This window comes from Ranitomeya variabilis, chromosome 3 (assembly GCF_051348905.1).
Source record: "Ranitomeya variabilis isolate aRanVar5 chromosome 3, aRanVar5.hap1, whole genome shotgun sequence".
Classification (NCBI taxonomy): domain Eukaryota; kingdom Metazoa; phylum Chordata; class Amphibia; order Anura; family Dendrobatidae; genus Ranitomeya; species Ranitomeya variabilis.
This window is the reverse complement of record NC_135234.1, coordinates 228,622,046-228,641,057: the sequence shown is the minus strand read 5'-3', so window position 1 is coordinate 228,641,057 and position 19,012 is coordinate 228,622,046. Positions and strand designations below refer to the sequence as shown.

General features: G+C 45.7%; 1 protein-coding gene and 1 long non-coding RNA gene across 8 annotated transcripts in view; one reads left to right on the top strand and one right to left on the bottom strand.

Moving 5' to 3' along the window:
• Positions 1–7,918, bottom strand: part of LOC143818100 (uncharacterized) — a 47,618-nt gene extending 39,700 nt beyond the window's left edge. For all 7 annotated transcript variants that reach the window (XR_013224310.1, XR_013224311.1, XR_013224312.1 and 4 more), the window contains exons 1-2: positions 7,839–7,918; positions 2,086–2,127 (exon numbers count right to left, since the gene is read on the bottom strand). Coding sequence is in view for 4 of the 7 variants with exons in the window: in XM_077299526.1 (XP_077155641.1) it covers positions 2,086–2,127; positions 7,839–7,909 (113 nt within the window). In the remaining 3 variants the exon portion in view is untranslated. The remainder of the gene's footprint in view (positions 1–2,085; positions 2,128–7,838) is intronic.
• LOC143818101 (uncharacterized) overlaps positions 1–19,012 on the top strand; it is a 60,501-nt gene that overhangs the window by 14,827 nt on the left and 26,662 nt on the right. The window lies entirely within an intron of this gene.

Below are 19,012 nucleotides of genomic sequence, written 5' to 3'. Positions count from 1 at the left end.
TTCTGACAATACAATTCTGCCGCTTCTTGACCCTGAGACAGGGCCAACAAGGTCTTCTCCGCTTGATCCACAGAATTTGGTTCATCATATAATAATCCTAGAGCCTGAAAAAAGGCATCTACATTAAGCAAGGCTGGATTCCCAGATTCCAGGGAAAATGCCCAATCGTGAGGGTCGCCACGCAGCAGGGAGATGACAATTTTAACCTGCTGAATGGGATCACCAGAGGAACGAGGCTTCAGAGCAAAAAACAGTTTACAATTGTTTTTAAAACTCAAAAATTTGGACCTGTCCCCAAAAAACAAATCAGGAGTAGGAATCCTAGGCTCTAAAAGCGGAGTCTGAACAATATAATCAGAAATACCCTGTACCTTAGCAGCAAGCTGGTCTATACGAGAAACTAATCCCTGAACATCCATGCTAGCACAAGACTCCTCAGTCACCCAGAGGAAAAGAGGGAAGAAAAGACAAAGCAGGCTACAGAAAAAAAAATGGCTCTTTCTTCCCTTCTTCTGAGATGCATTTAACTCATTGTTGGCCAGTTGTACTGTTACGATCCGGTGACCTTGGAGCCGCATGAGAGACTTTCTCAGGAGTAGGTGGTACCTGTACTGACCGCAAACCCTAAACTAACACCGCAACTAGAAGTAGCTGTGGGATGTACCTAACACGTCCTAGACACCTCGACACAGCCGGAGGACTAAATACCCCTATAGATGGAAATGGGAATTCTATCTTGCCTCAGAGCAGAGCCCCAAAGGATAGGCAGCCCCCCACAAATATTGACTGTGAGTATAAGAGGAAAAACACACGCAGGCAGAAAAACAGGATTTAGCAAAAGAGGCACTTCTAGCTAAATAGAAAAGGATAGGACAGAATTCTAAGTGGTCAGTATTAAAATCCTAAAAATATCCACCGCAGATAATACAAATATTCTACATCTAACTAAAGACATAGAAAGTATATCTGCATCTCCTGAGAATCCAGCATGACTGAAAAATCCAAACAAAGTCTAAGCTGGACAAAAACACAATGAATTGCACTGAATTGCAAAGCACACTGCATGTGTGCACAGAGACAAAAAAACAGACACTTATCTTAGCTGAATTGGCAGCAGGGCATGAGGAACCAGAGAGAGATGCAATCCCTCCAAGAACAATGGACAACTGGCAAGGACTCATGGATCCTGCACACCTAAATACCTAATAGAGCTGCAATCAGCAGAAACACCTGCCCTGGATTACAACCCCAAGACAACTGCACTACCACCAACAACCTCCGGAGGGAGCCCAAGAGCAGAATTCACAACAGCAAGCCCTCCAAACATAGCACCAAACACTCAGTTTGCCCCTTTTATATCACTTTCTTTTGCAAATTATTATTATTATGGTGGATCTCACGTGGCCCCGCATCTCAGCTAGGCCATACCCATGTTTTTAAAAAGTGTCAATACTGGCGTAAAAAAGCCAAAAATTGAAAAACTGTGTTAGGAACTTTGTGATACATAAAAATGCACAAGTTTTATATGGCAGAAAACTGGGAGAGCGGAAGATGAATTTTCCCCTATGGCTGAATATCTAATCCAATTTGGATGAGGCTAAAGTCACACATCTGTGGGAATATACTCGTATGTATATGAGGCTGTTGTGCTCGGATCAGGAGACCGCAGACGTTCCGTGCATCGAGGTCCAAACTTGTACAGTGATACACGGTTGTGTCAATGTAGCCTAACAAAGAAATCAGAAGACACAACTCAATGATTTTATCTAAACTGGGCACGGAGCTCTATGTTGTGTTCAGATATAGCAGTAAATCTGGGCTGTAGATGTCGCTGCAATACTGTGGCTGAATTTGCTGTGTTACTATAGATCTGCCATATCTCAGCTTAGCCTTAGGCTAATGCTCGATGGTAACACGGAGTCACCGGCCATTCTCCTTACTCACAAGGAGCGTCAATGTTTCCCTATGAGAAGAGAAGTTGCAGAAGTTTATGGGTGACATGGAAGGTGACTCTCCACCATCTCCACCATCAAGTGACCCCAGGCTATCAGAGAAATTGTAGTTTCAGCATAAGAGTGAATTTACCTTATTTTTCTCACTACCAACTCACTCGCCAACAACAAAACCCTAAAATGATAAAAGAAAATGGATTCCAGCAAATATTGTAGCTCTAATTCAGGAAATAAACTTCATGTTTTGATATTTCTGAAGAATGGAAGGTGGTAAGATAAAGGAGAAACTAACAGAACATAAATAAGGATTTAAAAAGTCACCAGTACATAGTTTAGTTATACTTAATGATGATAGGTGAAGATTTGTGGCACTTATTTCCATATTCCAAATTCTAGCTAATTCATACATTATATTGCATTGTACTCAACTTTAAGTGGATACAATGAAAAAGGGTTGGATAGATAGATAGATAGATAGATAGATAGATAGATAGATAGATAGATAGATAGATAGATAGATAGATAGATAGATAGATAGATAGGTCTCTCCAGGGTAAAGATAACAGTTGGTGCCTTAACCCAGTATCTAGACGATTGTTGGTGCCTCATATTACATTTCCCACCAGCTCTCTCGAGCTCCCCTTTGGGGCTCATGTAAACAGTGGCATATCGCTAATGGCACCAGACCACACAGCCGCTATGGGGCCCAACAATTGGGGGGCCCGATACAGTTGAAAACAATAATAATAATAATAATAATAATAATAATTTTATTTATATAGCGCCAACATATTCCGCAGCGCTTTACAACTTATAGAGGGGACTTATACAGACAACAGACATTACAGCATAACAGAAATCACAGTTCAAAACAGATACCAGGAGGAATGAGGGCCCTGCTGCTCGCAAGCTTACAATCTATGAGGAAAAGGGGAGACACAAGAGGTGGATGGTAACAATTGCTTTAGTTATTTGGACCAGCCATAGTGTAAGGCTCGGGTGTTCATGTAAAGCTGCATGAACCAGTTAACTGCCTATGTATGTAACAGTACAGACACAGAGGCTATTAACTGCATAAAGTGTATGAGAACATGATGGAGGAACGTGATTATGTTGTTGTTTTTTATTAATAGGCCACACAGGGATAATTAGGTTAATGCGTTGAGGCGGTAGGCCAATCTGAACAAATGAGTTTTTAGTGCACGCTTAAAACTGTGGGGATTGGGGATTAATTGTATTAACCTAGGTAGTGCATTCCAAAGAATCGGCGCCGCACGTGTAAAGTCTTGGAGACGGGAGTGGGAGGTTCTGATTATTGAGGATGCTAACCTGAGGTCATTAGCAGAGCGGAGGGCACGGGTAGGTTGGTAGACTGAGACCAGAGAGGAGATGTAGGGTGGTGCTGAGCCATGGAGTGCTTTGTGGATGAGGGTAGTAGTTTTGTACTGGATTCTGGATTGGATGGGTAGCCAGTGTAATGACTGGCACAAGGTAGAGGCATCGGTGTAACGGTTGGCGAGGAATATGATCCTGGCAGCAGCATTCAGGACAGATTGGAGCGGGGAGAGTCTGGTAAAAGGTAGGCCAATTAGTAGAGAGTTACAATAGTCCAGACGAGAATGAATAAGTGAGACAGTAAGAGTTTTTGCAGAGTCGAAAGTAAGAAAAGGGCGAATTCTGGAAATGTTTTTGAGATGCAGATAAGAAGAGCGAGCCAGTGATCAGATGTGGGGGGTGAATGAAAGCTCGGAATCAAGGATGACTCCAAGGCAGCGGGCATGTTGCTTTGGAGTAATGGTGGAACCGCACACAGAGATGGCAATGTCGGGCAAAGGTAGGTTTGTAGAGGGAGAGAACACGAGGAGTTCAGTTTTTGACAGGTTCAGTTTCAGATAGAGGGAGGACATGATGTTAGAGACAGCGGTAAGACAATCACTGGTGTTTTCTAAAAAGGTCGGCGTGATAACAGGAGAGGAGGTATATAATTGGGTGTCGTCAGCATAGAGATGGTACTGGAAACCAAATCTACTGATTGTTTGTCCAATAGGGGCAGTATACAAAGAGAAGAGGAGGGGGCCTAGGACTGATCCTTGAGGAACCCCAACAGTAAGGGGAAGGTGAGAGGAGGAGGAACCAGCAAAACAAACAGTGAAGGATCGGCCAGAGAGATAGGAGGAGAACCAAGAGAGAACGGTGTCCTTGAGGCCGATGGAGCGGAGCATAGTGAGGAGGAGCTGATGATCCACAGTGTCGAATGCTGCGGAGAGATCCAAGAGAATTAGCATGGAATAGTGACCATTAGATTTAGCTGTTAGTAGGTCATTAGAGACTTTAGTGAGGGCAGTTTCAGTAGAGTGTAAAGAGCGGAAACCAGATTGAAGAGGGTCGAGAAGAGAATTATCTGAGAGATAGCGGGTAAGACGGGAGTGGACCAGGCGTTCCAGGAGTTTAGAGATGAAGGGAAGATTAGAGACAGGTCTATAATTAGCGGCACAATTTTGATCGAGGGAGGGCTTTTTAAGTAGTGGATGTATGATGGCATGCTTAAATGAGGAGGGAAAAATACCGGAAGTGAGGGAAAGGTTGAATATTTTTGTTAGGTGAGAGGTGACAGCCGGGGAAAGGGACTGGAGGAGATGCGACGGAATGGGGTCGCTGGTGCAAGTGGTCGGGCGAGAAGATGCAAGGAGCCTGCTTACTTCTTCTTCTGTAACTGGTTCAAAGTCAGAGAGTGAACTAGATGCAGTGGGGGAGGGAGGACAGTGCTTGGTATGAAGAGATTGGGAAATGATTTCCTGTCGAATGTGGTCAATTTTTTCTTTGAAGTAATTGGCCAGATCGTCAGCGTGGAGATCTGTGGTTGGGGCCTGCTCTCTTGGGTTGAGTAGGGACCGGAAAGTGTCAAAGAGACGTTTAGGGTTATTGGACAGCGAGGTGATGAGGGTGTTGAAATAGGTTTGTTTGGAGAGGTGAAGGGCAGAGTTGTATGTTTTTAACATGAACTTATAATGGATGAAATCTTCGGGCAGATTAGATTTTCTCCACAGACGTTCGGCGCACCTGGAGCACCGCTGCAGGAAACGTGTTTGCAGCGTGTGCCACGGTTGTCGCCGTCTGTGCCGAGTTGTTCTATGTATAGGAGGTGCGAAAACAATGATGGGAAGGGGAGCCGTCAGCAGACGCTCCCTCTTCCATAATTCCCCATCTGCGTCTGAGGTGACATCTCAGCACAGAGGGCGCAATGATTTACTTATAACGCACCCTCTGTGCTGAAAAGTGCAGAGCATCAAAAAACATTGAGGAAACCAGAGCACGGAATGGGGAGAGGTAAGTATTTGATTTTTTTTGTGTGGACCATTATATGGGGCCCATCATACTGTATGGAGCACTACGTGGGGCCAATTATACTGTATAGAGCACTATATGGGGCCTAGTAAAATATGAAGCAATATATGGGGCTCATTATACTGTATGGAGCAATATAGTGGGCCCATTAAGCTGAACGGGGCAATATATAGGACCCATTATACTGTATGGAGCAATATAGGAGGCCTAATATACTGTATGGAGCAGTATAGGGGCCTAGTGTACTATATAGAGTATTACGTGGGCCCATAATACTGTGTGGAGCACTATGGGGGGCCCATTATACTGTATGGAACACTATATGAGGCCCATTATCGCATATGGGGCAATATATAGGGCCTATAAAACTGTATGGAGCAATATAGGGGACCCATTATGCTGAATAGGGCAATATAGGGGTCTGATTATAATGTAGGGAGCAATATATGGGTCCCATTATACTGTATGGAGCATAATGAGGGGCTCTTTTTACTGTATGGGGCAATATATGGAACCCATTATACTGAATTGGGCAATATATGGGGCCAATTATACTGTATGGAGCAATACAGGGGGCCCATTATACTGTTGAGAGCAATATAAGAGGCCCAATATACTGCATTGAGAAATATATGGGACCCATTATACTATATGGAGCACTATGTGAGGCCCATTACACTGTATGGAGCACTATATGGGGCCCATTATACTGAATGGAGAAATATAGTGGGCCCATAATATTGTATGAAGGACTATGTGGTGCCCATAAGACTGAAAAAAGGACTATGTGGGGCCCAATAAACTGTATGGAGCAAAATAGAGGGCCCATAATATTGTATGGTTGTATGGAGGACTATGTAGTACCTCCAATGCTGAATGGAGAACTTTGTGATTCCCATGATAATGTATGGAGGGCTATATAGAATGAAAATTATTTTGTAAGGGCTACAAGCTTGTGAGATATGCTCCTTAGTGACTCTGTCGAATATTAAGGTATTTTGTTTTGGTGGGGAGCCCAAATATAACCTCTGCTCTGGGGCTCCATGTTTTCTATGTACGCTCCTGACGACCGTATTGCAGCGCCCCAGAGTCCTGGTCGTTGCAGTACTGTGGCTCCGCCACTAAGGGGAGCTATGGTACGTCTGATGGCACTGAAGGAGTTCATCTGATCAGGTATCACAGACACCAATACATTTCACTGCTGGGCCTCCAGGGGGAGCTAAGGGTTCTATTCATTAGGCCACTCCTCACACACTGGTAAAACTGGGGGTCAGGCAGGAAGTTAGACAGAAAGCTGACTGGGTTGGAGCCAGGCAACACCTTGTGGCAGAGGGTGTTGCGGGAGAAGATTCGGTAGGGTCTCTGTCAGGAGTGGGATCCTGACAGAGACTTGGCAACTTGAGAGAACGTAGCGGGACCGTGCCTGCTCAGTATAGCGGCGGTGCCCAAGAAGGGATTGGAAGCGAGATAGATTGTGCTGAGTGAGAAACGAGATCAAGGCAACAAGGAGACACCAGTAGGGGTCGTGCTGTAAGACCGAGGCAACATCCTACTGAGGCGCACAACCGGCGACCGGAACGCCGAGGGAGTATTACAATATTCAGCTTCAAGCAATACTCTAAACAGCGGCAGGACAGTCAGTCTAAGGCGGGCTGTCTCACCTAAATCACCTATGCAGTCTTGGGGGGCAACTTGTGGAGAGGGGCGACTCTAGGGTCCCGGAAGAGCTCCGAGCCTACCCGTCAAACGGGTGCCGTTCTAACCGTAACATCAGGGAGGAACGGAGAATTAGCAGAACATCATCTAATTGAGTTATGAGGGAACTTAAGAAACGGACACAACAGTTGTGGGGACTTTCCGTAAGCACAGCAGGGAAGGACCGCAACACATAGCGCTAGAAGGAAGGCACAGATTTCCACCTGTTAAGAGAACTCTGGAGGTGCCATTGGACCGGCCGGACTTGCGCAGCCTGGTTATCCGGATTCCGGACTGAGGACCCAGAGATCTTCAGTAAAGAGGTAAAGAGACTGCAACTTGGTGTCCTCGTTATTTACTGCACTGCACCACTACAGCATCACCACCACCATCATTTATCATATCTATCACTGTACGCCCCTCAGCAGGGTCACGGACCGGGCCTAGCCACCGTGACAACCCCAGAGCAGAGACTCAGAGGCCCGGTACCGGGTACCCCTCGGCCCTGCGGCAGTGGGGGCGCTACAGTATCATCTCATCACGTAACTATCTCCCCTGCTTTCCTAATATCTTAAAATACAGGTCACATCCTTCCAACCCTTCTTCTTTATTTGGAGCACAGATTTTGAATGAAACCAAATCAGATGTAATAGAGTTTGCAGCAAGCTGTAATATCAGACCTACAAGCTGTAAGCTCAGTTGTGTGGTTTGTTTCCATGAGAATGTATATGGTTTGTGTCACGATGTGTTCTGTATTACACCCTGTATCAATGGTATCCATATATTTTGAAAATCTTTAATAAAACAGATTAAACATAAATCAGGAGCTAATATAAGGTTACTCACACTCCACTGCTAACTGCAACCCTCAAAGGAGTTCCGCTTGGCAGTTGCTTATATGTCACCGTGATGAACATTCCGTGACCTCACAACCGGCAGTTGCCTACAACCAATGCAGTATACAAGGAATGGGCTATTAAACCATCATAGGCAGAACGGATTTTGGCCTTAAAAAACGTTATTAACCTGCAGATATGGGATTATTCTGCAGGTAAATAGCGTTGCTTACCTGCCCGATGCCCGCACGTAGCCAAACACTGCGGAGAGAAAATGAACATCTTATCTTACATGGTTTTGTGTCATCAGCAAAGAATGACACTTTGCTCACAATCCCATCCACCAGGTCAATAATAAAGAGATTAAAAAGAATTGGTCCTAACACAGATCCTTGTGGTCCCCATTTCTGTCAGTACAAATCCATGTGGCCCCAACTCAGAAGCGTAGCTACCAAGGGGGCAGAGAATGCAGTCACCCTGAGCCACATGAGATGAGAGTCTCACCCGGACCTACGCTACTTTTAACTGTACCGACGTTCACAGCGCGCCGATACAGTTAAGCTTCATGGCAGAGCAGGGAGATCGCCCTACACTGCCACATGGCACTCTGCCCATCCCAAGTTCAACTGCATTGGTATCCTTGATGCCGGTACAGTTGACAGCAATCATGAGAGAGGGAATGTTGGCTGACGCTCCTGCTCCAACTCTCATCATTCTCCTTCAGCATCTGACATCACAGCACAGCGAGCGCGATGACGCCACTACATGGTGCCTGCTGTGCTGAGATATGCCGGCACTTCAGAAGAACAAGAGGAGAGGTGGAGGACTATGGGGAGTACATTATACTGTATGTGTTGGCAGATAGGCAACAGATAGACTTATTTGTGTGCAGTAGGAGTTTACACTTTTCTGACAGTAGATGGCGATGTTGTTACTGTTATATGCTTAGTTGAATGTAATGCATATACACTGTGTGCAGAATTATTAGGCAAGTTGTATTTTGATCACATGATACTTTTTATACATGTTGTCCTACTCCAAGCTGTTCAGGCTTGAGAGCCAACAGCCAATTAAGTAAATCAGGTGATGTGCATCTCTGTAATGAGGATGGGTGTTGTCTAATGACATCAAAACCCTATATAAGGTGTGCTTAATTATTAGGCAGCTTCCTTTCCTTTGGCAAAATGGGGCAGAAGAGAGATTTGACGGGCTCTGAAAATTCCCAAATTGTGAGATGTCTTGCAAAGGGATGCAGCAGTCTTGAAATTGACAAACTTTTGAAGCGTGATCACCGAACAATCAAGCGCTTCATGGCAAATAGCCAACAGGGTCGCAAGAAGCGTGTTGGGCAAAAAAGGCGCAAAATAACTGACCATGAATTGAGGAAAATCAAGCGTGAAGCTGCCAAGATGCCATTTGCCACCAGTTTTGCCATATTTCAGAGCTGCAACGTTACTTGGGTAACAAAAAGTACAAGGTGTGCGATTCTCAGGGACATGGACAAGGTAAGGAAGGCTGAAAAACAACCACCTTGGAACAAGAAACATAAGATAAAACGTCAAGACTGGGCTAAGGAATATCTTAAGACTGACTTTTCATAGGTTTTATGGACTGATGAAATGAGAGTGACTCTTGATGGGCCAGATGGATGGGCAAGAGGCTGGATCAGTAAAGGGCAGAGAGCTCCACTCCGACTCAGACACCAGCAAGGTGGAGGTGGGGTACTGGTATGGGCTGGTATCATCAAAGATGAACTTGTGGGACCTTTTCGGGTTGAGGATGGAGTGAAGCTCAACTCCCAGACCTACTGCCAGTTTCTGGAAGACAACTTCTTCAAGCAGTGGTACAGGGAGAAGTCGGTATCGTTCAAGAAAAACATGATTTTCATGCAGGACAATGCTGCATCACATGCCTCCAAATACTCCACAGCGTGGCTGGCCAGTAAAGGTCTCAAAGAAGAAAAGATAATGACATGGCCTCCTTGTTCACCCGATCTGAGCCCCATAGAGAACCTGTGGTCCCTCATGAAATGTGAGATCTACAGGGAGGGAAACATTACGCCTCTCGGGAACAGTGTCTGGGAGGCTGTGGTGGCTGTTGCATGCAATGTTGATCGTAAACAGATCAAGCAACTGACATAATCTATGGATGGAAGGCTGTTGAGTGTCATCATAAAGAAAGGGGGCTATATTGATCACTATTTTTTGGGGGTTTGGTTTTTGCATGTCAGAAATGTTTATTTGTAAATTTTGTGCCGTTATATTGGTTTACCTGGTGAAAATAAACAATTGAGATGGGAATATATTTAGTTTTTATTAAGTTGCCTAATAATTCTGCACAGTAATAGTTACCTGCACAAACAGATATCCTCCTAAGATAGCCAAATCTAAAAAAAGCCCACTCCAACTTCCAAAAATATTAAGCTTTGATATTTATGAGTCTTTTGGGTTGATTGAGAACACAGTTGTTGATGAATAATAAAAATAATCCTCTAAAATACAACTTGCCTAATAATTCTGCACACAGTGTGTTTGTTATACTTTGGTTTCACTTTGTCTCTGGTAAAAGGTCATTTAGACTTCCTGTTATGCTGTATTAAGAAGCTGATGCACGTACCTAATGTTCTGTGTAGATAAAAGTTGAATTACCCCATATAATCTACTCTCCAAGTTTCTGATGGAGTCGTCACTTTTCCCGTCTTTTCCATCTGGCCCAGACCGACATGACAACTTCTTCCATTAACAACTTGTCTGCAGAGATTACAAAAAAGACACGTTTCGCTTCACACATTCCAGCCCCATCACCATCTATTCCCAACCTGCACAAACTCCTCATCCTGCTGAGTTATCCCCTATAATTATTACACCTGCTGATACCCCAATACTGAGCCGCTGCTGCCATATGTGTCCCTATTACTGCTCCTGATACCCCAATACTGAGCCGCTGCTGCCGTATGTGTCCCTATTACTGCCCCTGATAGCCCAATACTGAGCCGCTGCTGCCGTATGTGACCCTATTACTGCACCTGATACCCCAATACTGAGCCACTGCTGCCGTATGTGTCCCTATTACTGCACCTTATACCACAATACTGAGCCGCTGCTGCTATATGTGTCCCTATTACTGCACCTGATACCTCAATACTGAGCCACTGCTACCGTATGTGACCCTATTACTGCACCTGATACCCCAATACTGAGCCGCTGCTGCCATATGTGTCCCTATTACTGCACTTGATACCCCAATACTGAGCCGCTGCGTATGTGTCCCTATTACTGCCCCTGCTGTGTGGTTCTCTGTGCCATCTAAATTTTAAGGCACCCCTCTATAATATAGCAATGCCAGGTGCAAGTGCCCTAGAAAACAGAGCCCATATTTTGCCCCCTAGAAAGTAATATTGTCCTGTGTGACCCTTTGATAGTCACAGTAACCTGAGTTCCCCTATAACGATAAGTGCCCACTTTACATTTAATAATGTCCCGAGTCTCCCCTGTACAGCTCCCCTATACACAGTATGATGATCTCTTATACACAGTATACTGACCCCTTAGTAGCCTCCAAACTGATGGCTCCAAAACTGTAATCCCCACACTATATGATGCCCCTCTAGATAGCCTCCATATAGTATAATGCACCAGATCGTCCTCAATATAGTATAATGCACCAGATAGTCCTCAATATAGTATAATGTACCAGGTAGTCCTCAATATAGTATAATGTATGAGATAGTCCTCAATATAGTATGATGTACCAGATAGTCCTCAATATAGTATAATGTACCAGATAGTCCTCAATATTGTATAATGCACCCCCCATAGACAGACCCTGTAGTATAAGGTAGCACCCGCAGGCAGACCCTGTAGTATAAAGCAGCACCCCTATAGGCAGACCCTGTAGTATAAGACAGCACCCCCATAGGCACACCATGTACTGTAAAGGCAGCAACCCTATAGGCAGACCCTGTAGTATAATGCAGCACCTCCATAGGCAGACCCTGTAGTATAAGCCAGCCCCCCCATAGGCAGACCCTGTAGCATAAGGCAGACCCCCCCACAGGCAGACCCTGTAGTATAATGCAGACCCCCCAAAGGCAGACCCTGTAGTATAAGGCAGACCCCCATAGGCAGACCCTGTAGCATTAGGCAGACCCTCCCATAGGCAGACCCTGTAGTATTAGGCAGACCACCCATAGGCAGACCCTGTAGTATAAGGCAGACCCCCCTATAGGCAGACCCTGAAGCATTAGGCAGACCCCCCATAGGCAGACCCTGTGGTATTAGGCAGCCCCCTATAGGCAGCCCCCCATAGGCAGATCCTGTAGTATAAGGCAGCACCTCCATAGGCAGACCCTGTAGTATAAGCCAGCCCCCCATAGGCAGACCCTGTAGTATAAGGCAGACCCCCCATAGGCAGACCCTGTAGTATTAGGCAGACCCCCCATAGGCAGACCCTGTAGTATTAGGCAGACCCCCCATAGGGAAACCCTGTAATATTAGGCAGACCCACCTCATAGGCAGACCCTGTAGTATTAAGCAGACCCCCCATAGGCAGACACTGTAGTATTAGGCAGACCCCCCCATAGGCAGACCCTGTAGTATTAGGCAGACGCCCCTATAGGCAGACCCCCCATAGGCAGACCCTGTAGTATTAGGCAGACCCCCTATAGGCTGATTGTGTACTATAAGGCAGCACCCCTTAAAAAATAAATACTCACCTCTTCTTCATGGTTCCTGCGCTGCTCTGAGCTCCCACTCACCTCGGCGCCAGGCAGTGACTCATCGCATCCCCTGTCAGCGTCGCCGACATCAGACACTGACAGGGGGATGATGGGGGAAGGAGCGCAGGGCTCCTTCCCTCATCATTGCGGTCAGCTGTATCGGCTAAATGCCGGTACAGCTGACCCTGCAATCACAGGCAAGGGACCCACTACTGGCACCAGGGCCCCCCGCCTGCTCAGGGGCCTCATAGCGGCCGGCGGCAGAGCAGGGAGATCGATTCTCCCTGCTCTGCCGCAGAAGGTAACTGTATCGGTGGGCTGCGCGCGCCGATACAGTTACAGTAGTGTAGCTCCGGGTGGGCCCCCTCAGAGCGCCGGGCCTGGGGCGCCCGCACCCTCTGCCCCCCCGGGAGCTACACTACTGGGTTGGAAGTTGGAAGCCTTCCTTCTAGTGCTGAGTTGTCCCTTGCTGCCTTATGCCTCACACAAGGTCCTCACGTTTTCTCTCTGTCCTCCTTGCAGGTAGGACACTACCCGTATGACAGGTAACTCGAGCCTTTTTACAGGATCTCCATCATGGACCCGGGCTCTATGCATTACTATTTCTTTAGGTGTTTGGTGGACAGGTGACTTAACCCCTTAACCTCCAAGGGTAGTTTGCACGTTAATGACCCGGCCAATTTTTACAATTCTGATGACTGTCCCTTTATGAGGTTATAACTCTGGAACACTTCAACGGATCCCAGTGTTTCTGACACTGTTTTCTCACGACATATTGTTCTTCATGATAGTGGTAAAATTTCTTTGATATTACTTACGTTTATTTGTGAAAAAAACTGAAATTTGGCAAAAATTTTGAAAATTTTGCAATTTTCCAATTTTGAATTTTCATGCCCTTAAATCACAGAGATATGTTACACAAAATACTTAATAAGTAACATTTCCCACATGTCTACTTTACATGAGCACAATTTTGGAACTAAAATTTTTTTTTGTTAGGGAGTTATAAGGGTTAAAAGTTGACCAGCAATTTCTCATTTTTACACCATTTTTTTTTTAGGGAGCACATCACATTTGAAGTCACTTTGAGGGGTCTATATGATAGAAAATAGCAAAAAGTTAAACCATTCTAAAAACTGCACCTCACAAGGTGCTCAAAACCACACTTAAGAAGTTTATTAACCCTTCAGGTGCTTCACAGGAATTTTTGGACTTCCCAGTGCCACCGGGGGTTAACGTGCCGGTAGCGGTCTGTGACCGCTCCTGGCACATAGTGCCGGATGTCAGCTGTGATAATCAGCTGACACCTGGCCGCGCTCCCCTATGAGCGTGGCTGATCGCATATGACATACTATCCCGTCAATGGTCATACGGGCCCAGGTCACCTCGATGGGATAGTACGTCTGATGTCAGAAAGGGGTTAAAGTCCAGCTATCCTCCGGTTTCTGCCATGGAGCATAGTTACCCCCACAACCTCGGTCGTCCGGCTACTGCTATTCTGTGCTTCAGCGTGGAGGTAGCTCATTCACAGCTAACCCCCAGCTCTTAACTCTCCTTTGCTCCTTTTCTTCCTTCACTGTCTCTACAAACTGTGTTCTGTTCTTGTTTCTTCTAGGAGCAGCAGCACCTCACATGTCTGCATGGCCCTTCTGGCCTGGAGTCAGAACATGTTGCATGTATGTTAATACCTGATAAAAGGGATCCTTCCTAGCTTCCAAGCATGACATCACTCTCCCCGTGAGGAAAGCAGTGCCACTGTAACAACCAGGAACATGGGGTGTTACATATAAATATATGCTCAAAAAAATAAAGGGAACACTTAAACAACAGAATATAACTCCAAGTAAATCAAACTTCTGTGAAATCAAAGTGTCCACTTAGGAAGCAACACTTTTCATGGTTTACTGAGTTTTCGGGTCAGGTAGTTGCAGGGTTAACTCGGATGGCCTCTTTCTGGGTCCTGGGAGGCTTTTTATAGCCTTACTGTGTGGTCAATCCTTGTCATTTATATTCTGACCCTTTGCTGAGTGTGTCTGACCCTGGTGTGCCTCTGCTTTGTGCATGTACTATTGTTTGTCTGTTTGGTTTCTGATCTGATTCCCTGCCAGTTGTGATTCTTGCCTGCTGTTTCTGTACCGTCTATTGCCCGTTCTGGTTTACTGATCTCTTGCTACGTCCTGACTATTCTTCTGACTGCCCCTGTGTACTGCATTGACTTCTCTGTGTATGACTTTGGCTTATGTGACCACGTTTTATCCTTTCACCCATTTTAACATCCTAGGGGGTTCCTCTCCTTCTTACACATTCTCCCAGAGCCACTGTAGTCCCGCTCTGCAAGCTCAAACAGGGGCACCAAGCTCCTCCCACCCTCTCTGACACACGGTCATGTGACCCCGCAGGTCTTGTCTGCCTTCTCTGGAGAGTGGATAGCCCCTGCAGTGCCACTGCTACCGCTCTCGTTTACAGCTCCTCGGTGTCACAGGCTGTCCCTGGCACCAGACGTCCAGGTTAGCCTCCTGCGCTGTCGCCAGTGAGTGCCCATCGGGTAGCTGGTCCCGACAACACTGTTTGACAATCTATTCCATTTGCACAACAGCATGTGAAACTGACAACATGGAAATTATTGGCAATTATCAAGACTCACTCAATAAAGGAGTGGTTCTGCAGGTGGAGCCCACTGACCACATCTCAGTACCAATGCTTTCTGGCTGATGTTTTGGTCACGTTTGAATGTTGGTTGTGCTTTCACACTTGTGGTAGCATGAAACGGACTCTACAACCCACACAAGTGGCTCAGGTAGTGCAGCCCATCCAGGATGGCACATAAATGCGAGCTGTGGCAAGAATGTTTGCTGTGTCTGTCAGCATAGTGTCCAGAGGCTGGAGGCACTACTAGAACAGAGTCCAGGACACCAGGAGACATGGAGGGGGCCGTAGGAGAGCAACAACCCAGCAGCAGGACTGCTACCTCCCCCTTTGTGCAAGGAGGAACAGGAGGAGCACTGCCAGAGCCCTGCAAAATAACCTGCAGCAGGCCACAAATGTGCATGTGTCTGCACAAATAGTTTGAAACCGACACCATGAGGATGGTCTGAGTGCCTGACGTCCACAGATGGGGGTTGTGCTCACAGCCCAACACTGTGCAGGATACTTGGTATTTGCCACAGAACACCAGGATGTGGCAAATTCGCCACTGGCGCCCTGTGCTCTTCCCTAATGAAAGCAGGATCACACTGAGCACATGTAACAGACGTGACAGAGTCTGGAGATGCCGTGGAGAGCAATCTGCTGCCTGCAACATCCTTCAGCATGACTGGTTTGGCACTGCGTCAGTAATGGTGTGGGGTGGCATTGCTTTGGAGGGCCGCACAGCCCTTCATGTGCTCGCCAGAGGTATTCTGACTGTCATTAGATACCGAGATGAGATCCTCAGACCCCTTGTGAGACCATATGCTGGTGCGGTTGGCCCTGGGTTCCTCCTAATGCAGGACAAGGCCAGACCTCATGTGGCTGGGGTGTGTCAGCAGTTCCTGCAAGATGAAGGCATTGAAGCTATGGACTGGCCCGCCGGTGCCCCAGACCTGAATCCGATTGAACACATTTGGGACATCGTGTCTCACACCATCCACCAACATCATGTTGCGCCACTGACTGTCCAGGAGTTGGCAGATGCTTTAGTCCAGCTCTGGGGGCAGATCTCTCAGGAGGCCATCCGTCGCCTCTTCAGGAGCATGCCCAGGCATTGTAGGGAGGTCATACAGGCACGTGGAGGCCAGACACACTACTGAGCATCATTTCCTTGTCTTGAGGCATTTCCACTGAAGTTGGATCAGCCTGTAACTTCATTTTCCACTTTGATTTTGAGCATCATTCCAACTCCAGACCTCCGTGGGATATTAGTTGTGATTTACATTGATAATTTTTAGGCTTTATATTTCTCAACACATTCCACTACGTAATGAATAAAGATTTAAAGATTTACAATGGAATATTTCCAACAGTAATATCTAGGATGTGGGATTTTAGTGTTCCCTTTATTTATATATATATATATATATATATATATATATATATATATATATATATATATATATATATATAAATATATATATATATATATACACAGCACAGACCAAAAGTTTGGACACACCTTCTCGTATAAATATTTTTCTGTATTTTCATGACTATGAAAATTGTACATTCACACTGAAGGCATCAAAGCTATGAATTAACACATGTGGAATTATATACTTAACAGAAAAGTGTGAAACATCTGAAATTATGTCTTATATTCTAGGTTCTTCAAAGTAGCCACCTTTTGCTTTGATGACTGCTTTGCACACTCTTGGCTTTCTCTTGATGAGCTTCAAGAGGTAGTCACTGGGAATGGTCTTCCAACAATCTTGAAGGAGTTCCCTGAGATGCTTAGCACTTGTTGGCCCTTTTGCCTTCACTCTGCGGTCCAGCTCACCCCAAACCTGTTGTGAATTAGACTTTTTTGGCTCCCTCTTGTGGTCACTAGTGATATGACTCTGGGATTGTCTTTCCTCTGTTTGGCACCCACCTGGGTCATTAGTCCAGGGGTGTTGCTATATAAACTTCCTGAATTCTCAGTCTGGTGCCTGGCATCGTTGTAATCAGTCCTTTCTGTTTGCTCCTGTCTGCTGGTCCTGGTTCTTGCAAAATTAAGCTAAGTCCTGCTTCCTTGTCTTTTGGTTATTTGCATTGCTCTTATTTTTTGTCCAGCTTGTACTAGGTGTGATTCCTGATTTTGCTGGAAGCTCTAGGGGGCTGGTATTCTCCCCCCGGGCCGTTAGACGGTTCGGGGGTTCTTGAATATCCAGCGTGGAGATTTTGATAGGGTTTTTTGCTGACCATATAAGTCATCTTACTATATTCTGCTATTAGTCAGTGGGCCTCTCTTTGCTAAATACCTAGTTCATTCTTACGTTTGTCTTTTCTTCTTACCTCACCGTTATTATTTGTTGGGGGCTTGTATCCAACTTTTGGGGTCTTTTGTCTGGAGGCAAGAAAGGTCTATCTTTTCCCTTCTAGGGTTAGTTAGTTCTCCGGCTGGCGCGAGACGTCTAGAACCAACGTAGGCACGTTCCCCGGCTGCTGCTATTTGTGGTGCTAGGATTAGATATACGGTCAGCCCAGTTACCACTGCCCTATGAGCTGGTTTTTTGTGTTTGCAGACTTGGTATTTATTTCTGAGACCCTCTGCCATTGGGGTCATAACAGTATGCCAGGCCAAAGTTGAATGTTTAATGCATTGCAGAAGTGGGATAATAAGAAAGGAAATTCTGAGTTTTTTTTTTTTTCCTCTCTTTCTTCCTCCCCTTTACCTCTGAGTGGCTTGAGCTTGCTGCAGACATGAATGTCCAGACCTTGATTACAAGTGTGGACCAGCTTGCTGCTCGTGTGCAGGGCATACAAGATTTTGTTACCAGTAGTCCAATGTCTGAACCTAAAATACCTATTCCTGAACTGTTCTCTGGAGACCGATTTAAGTTTAGGAATTTCAGGAATAATTGTAAATTGTTTCTATCTCTGAGACCCCGTTCGTCTGGAGACTCAGCTCAGCAAGTTAAAATTGTTATCTCTTTCTTGCGGGGCGACCCTCAGGATTGGGCTTTCTCGCTAGCGCCAGGAGATCCGGCATTGGCAAATATTGATGCGTTTTTTCTGGCGCTCGGATTGCTTTACGAGGAACCCAATCTTGAAATTCAGGCAGAAAAAGCCTCAGTGGAATGAGTGTGCTCTGGAGCGCAAAACTGCTAATCCTCTGGTGGTGTTGTCTGAACAAACACCTAATTTAATGCAATGTGATAGAATTCAGACTAGAAATGAACGGAAAAATCATAGACGTCAGAATGGGTTGTGTTTTTACTGTGGTGATTCTACACATGTTATATCAGCATGCTCTAAACGCCTAACAAGGGTTGTTAGCCCTGTCGCCATTGGTAATTTGCAACCTAAATTTATTTTGTCTGTGACTTTAATTTGCTCATTGTCTTCCTACCCTGTTATGGCGTTTGTGGATTCAGGTGCTGCCCTGAGTCTTATGGATCTGTCATTTGCCAAGCGCTGTGGTTTTGTTCTTGAGCCATTGGTAAATCCTATCCCTCTTAGAGGTATTGATGCTACGCCATTGGCGGAAAATAAACCGCAGTTTTGGACACAGGTAACCATGTGCATGACTCCTGAACATCGGGAGGTGATTCGTTTTCTTGTTCTGCATAAAATGCATGATTTGGTCGTTTTGGGTCTGCCATGGTTACAGACCCATAATCCAGTCTTGGATTGGAAGGCAATGTCTGTGTCAAGTTGGGGCTGTCAGGGAATTCATGGTGATTCCCCACCGGTGTCTATTGCTTCCTCTACTCCTTCAGAAGTTCCTGAGTATTTGTCTGATTTTCAGGATGTATTCAGCGAGTCCAGGTCCAGTGCACTGCCTCCTCATA